The sequence below is a fragment of the Myotis davidii genome, unplaced genomic scaffold, assembly GCF_000327345.1.
Source record: "Myotis davidii unplaced genomic scaffold, ASM32734v1 scaffold478, whole genome shotgun sequence".
NCBI lineage: Eukaryota > Metazoa > Chordata > Mammalia > Chiroptera > Vespertilionidae > Myotis > Myotis davidii.
This window is the reverse complement of record NW_006289570.1, coordinates 5,129,989-5,140,907: the sequence shown is the minus strand read 5'-3', so window position 1 is coordinate 5,140,907 and position 10,919 is coordinate 5,129,989. Positions and strand designations below refer to the sequence as shown.

The window sequence follows — 10,919 nt, the reverse complement described above, 5'->3', positions numbered from 1 at the left end:
AAGTCATTTCTCCCCTTAAGTGTTTGTGTGTTTTTCCTGCTCTAAACTGGCCTCATGGGAATGAATAAGAGAATTGTATTCCCCCCGCCCCCAGAACATACAGCTAGTTTTTAATGGGAAATAAGATTACAGATGAACAGTATAAGAATGGTTTTTAAGACCCTCCTAAAATCTGCCAAAACTTTGGAGAAGTCCCAGAAGCTGCGTTTTATTCCAAAGCAGTGGTCAGGGAGAGGGTGTGTTGGATGGGCAAGGCAAAGAATTTGTTTACTGTCAATTTGAAAAACAAGTTGCGCTACTACGTGATGTTTCTTATGTCTAATAGTTGATAGAATGCTGCAAACTATAGCAGTTACTTCACTTGAGGTTGAAAGAGGGATCCATGGGAACTTTATCTTAAAAATCTAAATTTTTAAATCTAAATTTAAAACAGATTTTGCAGGCAATGTTAGTAATGATCAGATAGCAGTATCTAACAAAATCTAGCTGGTAGAAAGAAATGCTTAGAATTCTACCTCCTGAAAGTTAGAACATTGATAAAATATTGTAGGAAACATCGATTGGTTACCTCCCATACACGCCCTGACCTACCGGAGTCAAACCCGCACCCTGGGTATGTGCCCTGACCAGGAATCGAACCTGTCACCTTTCAGTGTATGGGGCAACTCTCCAACCAACTGTCCCACACCGGCCAGGGCTGATTCTCAAACTCCCCTCCCCCTCCACTTAAACTTTTTTTTTTTTAATATATTTTATTGATTTTTTTACAGAGAGGAAGGGAGAGAGACAGAGAGCTAGAAACATCGATGAGAGAAACATCGATCAGCTGCCTCCTGCACGCCCCCCACTGGGAACGTGCCCGCAACCCAGGCACATGCCCTTGATCGGAATCGAATCCGGGACCCTTCAGTCCGCAGGCCGACGCTCTATCCACTGAGCCAAACCGGTTTTGGCCCACTTAAACTTTTAACGACTAGTTTGAACATCCAGGATGATGTTGGAGATAATACGTGCTTGAGATAATTATTACTGTGATTGTTGCCAAATGGTGATTTTTCTATTCTCATCCTTCTATGGTAAGTAAGAACTTTCTCTGCTCCCCATTTACAAATAATGTCAGTCTGGCATCATGCTATAATTCGTACTTCTTGCAAACATGGTAATGTTACACATAAGTTATCTGGAAGGTATTTGTTTTTAAGTTCATGGTCTGCAAAAGTATACCACACTGAAGCTTGTCTAGAAAATGAAAGAATAGACATACTTTATATATGCCAGTCCATGCTAATCCCACCTTTCAATTTCAATGATGTTTTATTGCTGCCCGTGCTCACCTGTACTTGCCATTGCTCATTCGTTTTGTCTTCTCCCCTTTATGGGTTCTGTTTCCACCACAGAGCTTAAAGCCAAATGGCTGTGTGTGTGTGTGTGTTGAAGATTTTTTAATTGATTTTTAGAGAGAGGGGAGGAGAGTGGCTGCCCCTTGTCTGCCCCTCCTGGGCATCGAGCCCACAACGCCAGCCTGTGCCCTCACCCAGAATAAAACCAGCAACCTATAGGTACATGGAACAGCACCCAGCCAACTCCACCACACCGGCCAGCACCCAAACGGCTTTTACCTGGTATTTTTTGTAAGGTTTTTAAAGTATTATATAACTTATCAAAAGTTGTAATAATGATTTCACTGCCTGTAAATTTAGGTGAACACTATGTGATAGTCTGTGCTTACCAGTTAAATCACTGTGAAAAAAAAATATTTTTTTATTCTTAGCGCAGGGAAAAAGAAATGACCCAGAAGGAGTTGAGTGTGAGCAGCTGTCTTTGGTCTATCAGTGTCTCCCAGCTGGTCAGTCTAATACAACCTTAACCTTATGGGGCTCCAAGCCATTTGCTGCACGCCGTGCACATTCTGCCACTGCCCTTCTCAATTTTCTGAATTCCTTCAGGAGGAAACTGGTTGTTATTGGTGGTGTTTCCCCTTATCCTCTCCTCCTATGTGAAGGGGGATGAAAGAAAAAAATAGCCCTTCTACGAAGTTTTGGAAGAAACTTTGGAAAGAAAATTGAGTATGTATTTCGAATGGTTAGGGACTGAGATACAGTACATCAGACTTTCTGATATATTTTTAAATGAAATTAAGATTACATTGCAGCAATTTGTTTCTTGATTCAGAAGGTATTTATAGGGCTTTGGATGGATCTTCAGGCCAACATTTTAAACCTCTGTTGTCCCGATCTTGGGAAAGTTGGCTTTTCCAGGTCAAATAGAGAAGTGGAAATTTTTTTGTTTTTTAAATTTTGTTTTATTGCTTAAAGTATTACAAAGAGTATTATATATGTCTCCTTTTTTTTTCTCCCTTGAGAAGTGGAAGTTTTTATTGATTATACTTATTTAAATTTGAGGTTTCCTTCAGTTCCCAATCTTTGTGACTACTAGTGAATTTCCAGAGTCATAAAGAATTCTCGTCTACGGCCATACCACCCTGAACGCGCCCGATCTCGTCTGATCTCGGGTGCTGTAGGCTTTAAAAAAAAAAAAAAAAGAATTCTCATTCATGAGCTCAAGTATTCAACAGAGCTCTGAGTCCTCCCTGACCACTGATCTTCTTCCTGCAGGAGGACCTCCGGATGCCGTCGCATGAAGAACTGTTATGCATGGACCTCCCTGAGGATTGTCTGAGGATCAAAGGTATTACTTATCACAAATCATCATACTGGAAATACTCATAAAATTGCAAATTTTTTCAAAAGTGGAGAGCATACTAAACCCCCATGTACCTCACTCAGTTTCAGTGATTACCAGCTTATGACCAGTCTTGTAGCTATTATTCCAGGTATTTCGGCTGAGGTAACTGATCAATGACTTCTTTAGTATTTAAGTATTTAAGTAGTAAGAAGGTAGTCATCTAATAATATAGCTGTTATATTGTGAGTCTGCTTTGTTAATGTTTTAGAATGGAAGCTGCTTAAGACTCTGAATTAGGCATGTCTTTTGTTGTAGTCCTTGGTCCTGCTAAGTAAGTACATTTAAGTAACACTTAATTACCTGTTCCAGTCAGGCACACTCTTGGCCTCTGTCATACTCTGCAGAGAAGAACAAAACCCATGGCATCGTGCACTGGCTTTGCAATTCTTCTTCCGAGTTGGGCATTTTTGTTGTTTGTTGCATGTTTACTTTGCTCTGCCTTCATGAATTTATTTTTTATGATTACATGCTGATTTGGATTTATTTCTTTTGTGCAGAAGGAAATGTACAAATTACAACTGAAACTCTGTTAAAATCTACTGAACAAGTACAAGGTATGAAGGTCAATGGGACTCAGACAGATAATAATGATGGACACAAGAATGGCAGTGTGAGTAAAGATCTCGCAGCTGGGCGCAGCGATTCCCCAAAAGTAGACAAAATCATGACCAGTGGTGAGGTTTCAGAAACCAGCACATTCGTTTCCCTAGAGCCTTTAAACTCTGCGAACCCTGGATTAACAGAAGCAACTCCTAAAGAAAAAGTATGTGAAGAATTAAAAACTTGCTCTTCTTCGTTGTCATTATTACCAGGGAACAGTGCCATTTGCAAAGTGGACCATGGGAAGGAAGAGTTGTGTAAGTTAAGCCTTGTCTGTGAAGCAGATGACAATCACCACCAGATTGTTGGCCACCATAATGAAAAACACGGTTCTGCTCATGGCAGTCCCAGGCCCATGAGAAATGTAGTTGTAGAACCCTTAGGAAAAAATTCTGAAGTTTCCTGTTTCAAATCAAGTTTATCTGGTCCAGAATCCAGAACAGCATCCTTAGAAAAATGTAGTTTTGCAGGTGATGGCTTGCTAAAGAGATCTGCTGAAAAGACAGAGAATTCCTGTTTTGATGGTGACGCTCAAAGCAAGAACTTGGCTTCTAGAGAAGAAAATGAAGAACAGTGTGTGAACTTCAGGTCTGAAAGAGGGGAATTCTTTCTTGTTAATGCCAAGCAACCAGAAGAGGATGCTGGTGGTCCTTGTTCTGGAAAAAAAAAGACTGTTGCCTCCCCAGAAGAAAATGTCCACGATAACTATCGCATTCAAGGCAGTATCCACACAGACAGCTCCAGTTCTCTAATGCCCAAGTCTTTTCCCGAAGCCACGGAAGTCACGTTTAAAAAAAAAGATTTGAATATCACTTCAGACATACAAATTAGCTTAACAGACCCTGAGGGCCATAGAGAAACTTTTACTAATATAAGCCATCCAGGCAGACACTCTGAAGAAAGCAGTTTTTCTTCCTCGATGCAGACCGAAGAGCCAAAACAGACAACCACTATCGAGCCTGGTATGTTAAGTGAAAAGATTTACAGTAAAGACCCTAACTCCTTAGTCAGCACCCAGAGAAACCTGGAAGGTGACACCCAGTTAAATGAAGCATCATATAGTGACTTTATGATTGCAAAAAAACACCTTGTGAGTTTAATGCCAGAGGACCAGATAAGTCTTGTAAATGAGGAATCAAAACCCAAGAAAGATGCTACTCAGCTATTACCATCTCTAGAATTTGGTTGCAGACCTGAGTCAGAAAAATCTGTACAGATCTCACAGGACAGTATTCCACATTTAGATGAACAGAGCATTGCCTGTGAGTTGAATGAACTTCCCTCTACTGATGAACTGGTTCTAGACAAAATAGAAAGTGAATGTGTTTTAAATCAAGTGTCCCTTAATTCTCAAGATCATGCGACATTGTCAACTGACAAAGAGTTGCCTTTAGCACTAAGCGAGGATTCCCAACAGAGCCATCACCCTCCATTAGAGGATGGAGCCAGTGTCCTTACTGATATCCAAACCATCCCCATGAAGACAAAAATGAAAGATATCTCTCCACCAGGTGACAAAACCTGTGGTGCCTTGTCAAACAATTTCACCTTAAATACCAAACCAGGAAGCCTACAAAGAAAAAACGAAATGGCTGATTCAGGAACAGAAGACCTACATTCCAGACTTCTCTCATGTAAGAAAGAAGTAGCAGTCTTGTCTCCAGAGGTCTCTGTCATGGATTGTCAGAGTGTTCAACCTCAGCATCTCTCTAGCTGCCGTTGTGTAGGGGAAAATGCACCAGGAGAGAGCACGTGTTCTGCGTGTGCTGCTTATGAGCCTAGAAGAATCATCCTGGAAGGTGAAAACTCATTGATGATCAACCATGAAGATGCATTTCAGCACAGCGATCACTACTCCCCAGGAAGAGAAGACTCCGTGGAAAGAAGCACCCATAAAGTGAGTTGTACATCAGAGGGAAGTGAACTTAATGGAAGAGAAACAAAGGGCAGCCTTCCAGGAGATAAGATCAGAAACGAAAGGACAGTAGGTATGTTAAATAGTGAAGCTTCCAACAAAACCATTCACGGTACCAATCACATCCAACCCAGTGAGGAAGGGCTAGAATTAAAGGAACAGGATATACCCAAAGAGACTGTGTTTTATAAATATAACAACTCTGATTGTGCCACACAAGAGCTAAACCAATCTATAAACATTCCAAATCCTGAAAAACGATTGGAGCTGTCTCCTGCTAAGTGCCCCAGTTTTAAAAACATGAATCAAGCAGTTAAAACTCTTGATCAGAAGACAGATGAAGTCCTTGACTACCCGAGTAACCCAGACAGACCAGATGAGTACAGAAGCGAAGATAAACCAGCTAAGGGGGCACTAGGTAATGACCAGAGACAGACCATCACAGATCCTAACACAGGGGAAAGCTGTAACCAGAAGAACCTGCCATTAAGTTCCGGCAATAACAACTCATTGTCTGGTGGTAGTCGGAAGAAAGGCTATTTGAAAGGAGGCTTTGAAAGGATTTCTAGTTGTGGTAAGTCCACAGATGGTATGGTAGACATCGCCTGCACAAACTGTAATAATAAGCCCAGAGAAGGCATGCTGGACACACTTGGTGGTGTGCGGCAAGGTGGACTGGCATTAATTGAAACCTCAAGGAGTGCCCTGTCTCAGAGAGGAGACTTGAATGCTGCATTTACAGGACAGATTGACCAGGATTCAGAATTCCCCGATGCTACTTCCTCTGCAGCAGAATCTCTTGAAATAAAAAAATCATGTGAAGAGAAAGTTTGCAGATCGTTAAACGATAGTGAAATGGAAGTGCATCCAGACCCTTGTGCCAATGAGATAGAGTCTATTGCAGATCATGAACCAAATACAAGAATATTGGATGGAGTAAATGTGTCTTTAAATCATAGTCATCATGAACAGCAAGTTAAAGAAGCATCTCTGAGAGAAACACAAGAAATGGTTGAGAAATCAAGACTAGAAATACATTCTGAGTTTGACAAGGAAAATATCTTTGGAATTTCCTCAGAAGAGTTGGTGTCTAGAAGACACCAAGACGAGAACTCGGTTCTCCCAGAGAGCCTTGGATCCATTGAGATAATGCCATTGTGTCTCTCTGCTCAAGGAGCATCAGAAGCTAATGTTAAAAGTGAAGAAACTGACATGAAAAATATTTTTAAACCAAAAGATGGTGAAATGCTTTGTGAAAATGTAGAGGATTGCACAGTCCTCCCTGAGATGAAGGAAGAAGTACCAAGGAATAGGAGTAATCCCGGCGAAGGAAACAGCATTGACATCAGTATGAAAATTTTGCCTTTGATGATGGAAACAGAAACTAAAGTGAAAGGGGAAGAAGCCAAAGAAGATCAGAGGGGACCACCAGATCACGCACCTGCTGGGGAGGAATCTGACGAGAGGATTACCAGAGAAGATGGTCATGGTGATGACAGGAGTGAGGTTTCTCAGACACACTGTAAATCCCTGAGGATGTATGGTGACGCTGAAGAACAACAAAGCCAGAGGGATTTGGACTCCATGTTGCAGAAGGCAGAGGAATATGAACATCAGAAAGAAGCACATACACTATTGGAACAATGTACATCATCTAATATGTTGTCAGATGAAGTGCAAAATCAGAACCAACCCAAGGATTACAAATGCGAGTACACCAGGGTGAAAGAAGTCACCCCAGCACAGCTGGCCCAGGGTAACATTACTGCACGGCTTCAGAAGTTGAAAGATCCAAAGGAGGAAAAATTACGTCATCCATTAAAAAAGGACATTGAGCTGTGCATAGGTCCTTGCCTTCATAGTGCCCCCCAGAAATCCCAAGACCCCAGCTCTGCTAGGTGTTATGAAATACACGGTGCCTTTGGGAACACTTCCCATCAGAAAGGAGTGCTTCCCTTGAAGCAGCAGCCACATCGGGCATGTAAGAAAGTTCCCTGTCAGGAACAAGTCAGTATCGGGAGGAGAATAAGTAAAATCAGGAATTCTGCCTTTTTAAAGAATTCTTCTGAGACCATCCCCACAAAAGCACACAGACTTCTCAGCTCACCTGCTATGTCTGCACCCACACAACTGGAACCCGACACAGTACCTAGCGGGAGCCTAGTTAGACACATACCAAAGCAGAAGGCTACTCCGTGCCATCTCTTAAGGAGCCTGAACGTCAGGAAGCCCACCAAAGAATCAGCCTTACTCAGCAAGCTATCCGTCCTTGCCTCCAGGCTGGCCCCAGCCTCAAAGACCCACAAACTAAGGTATCGGCGGTGTTCTTCTGAACTCCTTCCGGTGGCTAAAAGCTACAAGCGGCTCAGATGTAAAAAGCTCCTGGATGGGTTTTCAGACACTATGATGCAGCTGAATCCATATTTGACAGCCAGTGGATGGGATAGGAGGCCTAACAATAAACCCTTGACACTTTATCCACTCGAAGCCATCAAAATGAGCTTCATAGATCTGAGCAACAAGATGCCATTGCTGCTGTTGGGTTCTGGAATCTTCCCCATATCCTTTCACGTGAAATCAGGCTCCGAGCGCATGCCTGAGGCCCCACGGACTTTTCCTGAGCACTGTGCTCCGGCGAGGCTTGCCTTAGGGGAGGCCCCCCCTTGTCCTTCTCAACCTCCCAAGTGGACCTTTTCCTTCTTCTTGTCCCACGGTTGCCCTGGGATGGCCACATTCAGGGAAGACACTGGCCTCCATGCTCAGGCACATTCCCAGGCTCCTCCACAGCCTCCAGCTCCTCTCCAAGACTACGGAGGCACCGCCATAGTCCAGACCAGAACAGGCTGCTCTGTCCTTGGCCTTCACACTCTCCTAGCACTTTGTTCCCCAGGATGCTACCGAATCTGGACAAAAAAACGGAGCTTCTCCAGTCACATGCCTACCATGCAGAGGCTCTTCATGACTCAGTTTACACAGGGCTTGAGGGGGTTAAGGTCTCCAGCCTCCATAGCAGACAAGATCTTCTGTTCTCTGCCCTATTCGGTGGGCCGAGTGCTGTCCGTTTGGAGCCAGCATGGGCCTTCTGCCTGCCCCTTCGAAACTTCTGCTCTGCATTCTACTCACAGCAAGCGACCGCCAACTCTGGACATCACAAGCAGGTAAACTGTCCCCTGTTCTTTATAAGTGTTCCGTCTTTGCTGCCTGCCATCAGGGAGAGGGAGGGCCACTGCTGGATATGCAGGGCTATTGGGAGCTGTGTCTGCATTCTGTTTATACCTTGCCCAGTCTCTGCTGAGAAAATGGGGCAGTAATTTAAATGCAGACCCCTCTAATTTCCTGCCGAATCCTTCATTTGGTGCCATTCTTTGTTCTGTTCCATTCATTCTGCAAACCATCAAATCTTTTGAATGTCTTTTCTCCTCTTGTCCCTACTCTGAACAGAACAACATGACAAGTTAAGTAGTGACAAATAATGGCTTGTAACTATAACTTGTTCACAAAGTATTATATAGCCAGAACCTAATTCAGAGTTTGGTGTGTAAAGAAAGGATACAAAGAAATACTTTTTTAACAAGTTAATTACATAGGCGTCACCAAATCTGGTTTGTGAACCTTCGCATTTCTTTCTGGAACAGAAAGGCTTCAAAGATTGGCATTTACATCCTATAGCTGCAGAATTTATAGAATTTTACGTGAACTTGGAAGAGAGTTCTTGTGGTTTGACCACTAGGAAAATAATTTCACCAGTACCATTTTACCTTCTAATTGAAAGTTAGAGAAGAAAAAGAATTGAGAGTTATATCCCTAAAGGTCTGCTTTAGATGTAATGGATACATCCTCCCGTTTGTAACCCTTGGAGTAAATAGAGACTTTAAACATGTTTTATGTTGCCCATATGGTTCTTTCCTCCTCCTTTCTCTTACTGCCCTCTGCTTATTTCTGCCTTCCTTTCCTCTGAGTGAGAAAATCATCTCCCTGTCCGCCGGCCTCCCTTCCAGTGATGAGCACATAAATGAAATGCTCCCAACTGGGAGATTGGCATCTTTCTGAGTGACTGGCATTTCTTATCTTCCTGGGGCTCTAATCGACCGTCATGTGCTAAACCCATAATGACATCAAAACGTTTTCTGTTGTTCCGCTGCCCTAACCTATTGTTCATGTACTTTTGTTTCGCTTCAGCCACACCATGTTACCGTATGTGCCTCTTCCAGGCATGGAAGCTACTTACAACACCAGTGGCGGTCAGATGAGGTAAGTCCAATGGTGCTGGCGCATGAGGACTTGCGGAGTGAGTGAGTGTGCGTGTGCGTGTGCGTGTGGGGGGGGAATATGGTAGCGGATGGTGTGGATCAGGCCTGGTGTGATTCTGAGCTTTTGTTTTTCTTCTAAACCAGATTGAATCTTAGATTCAAATGTGTTTTATTATAAGTAACAACTAAGAATATGTAATCAATAACAAATAAGGGGGGGATCAAAATCACTTAGCCAGCTCATTATACTGTAAGTTCCCTCTCAAGCTATTTTTGGTCATTTAGCCCAACTTCAGTGCCTGGATGGGGTTGATCTCATCTGCCTACATTTCATTTGTTTCGTTCACTAAATGTCTTCTCCCTTCCAAAAAATCTGTTCCTTTTTACATTTTTCTTTATTCATTACCTTTTCCTTATTTTATTGCTCCATACCAATGAAATGGATTGACCGCATTCTTATAAATTGTTATATACGCAGACACAGGCTATGTCCAGATGTGACTAGAGATCAGGTTGAAATGTCATTGCTGGCAAAAGGCTTCAACCTAGTCTGGGGGTTAAGTTGAATGTGCTGAGGTAGAAAGTGAGTCCAATCCTTTCTCTTGTGTTTTTTTCTCGGTGCTGCTAGGCTAGAGCCTCCGTTCCCTGCCCTGGTACCAAAGTCGTGCTTGGTAACAGACTCGGCTGTCGGCAAGCTCCTGCTGTCAGCCTCTGAGTTCCCAGTTCCTGGGTTAGATGAACTGGATGGTGTGACAGCAGCGCGCCCCCGTCCACAGAGCAGCCCTCCAGAGCAGAAAGAGGTGAGTGAAGTGCTCCGGGGTCAGGTGGCAGAGGCACTGGAGATGGCCATCGATGATGACAGATCACGTGATTGGTACACATGGGCCCTGACTTAGCTTCAGCTGAGTCCTGGAGAGTACCAAGAGGAGGTTTTCTGTTTCTCCACTGCAGGCTACCCTGGAGCTCTTCATCTACATTGTTTTCTGGATCTTTTTTTCTTAATGACAGAATGTAACACTGTTTAGAGAAGTAGACCACAGCGCGGCTTCATGCATTCAAAGAAGATGAGTGAATGACGGCATTTTTCAGTTTTGCAGTATCTGCTGTCTCCAACAGATAATGATAGGGTTCTCTTTTAATAATATAAAATAGGATAGTTGCTGAAAACACTGGTGGCAGGAGTAGCAGGGGAAGCTTTGTCATAAACTACTTAATAGAGTCATCTGTAAATGGAGGATGTGTATCTTGAGGGTGAAAAAAGGGACTTTATATTTTTTTAAAACATCTTACAACTTGACGTATCTTTCTTTTTAACCCTTAAAAATAGGCTGAGCCAGAAAAGAGGCCAAAGAAAGTCTCACAGATTCGCATCCGGAAAACCATTCCTAAGCCAGATCCTAATCTTACCC

At 43.0% G+C, this 10,919-nt stretch overlaps 1 protein-coding gene across 2 annotated transcripts in view; it reads left to right on the top strand.

Moving 5' to 3' along the window:
• Positions 1-10,919, top strand: part of PRR14L (proline rich 14 like) — a 20,540-nt gene that overhangs the window by 4,267 nt on the left and 5,354 nt on the right. The window contains exons 2-6 of one of the 2 annotated variants that reach the window (XM_006762095.2): positions 2,616-2,688; positions 3,243-8,418; positions 9,440-9,511; positions 10,139-10,310; positions 10,838-10,917. In XM_006762095.2, the coding sequence (XP_006762158.1) occupies positions 2,616-2,688; positions 3,243-8,418; positions 9,440-9,511; positions 10,139-10,310; positions 10,838-10,917 (5,573 nt within the window). Of the gene's footprint in view, positions 1-2,615; positions 2,689-3,242; positions 8,419-9,439; positions 9,512-10,138; positions 10,311-10,837; positions 10,918-10,919 lie in introns of those variants that run through there. The other variant, XM_006762094.1, reaches the window with a different exon arrangement.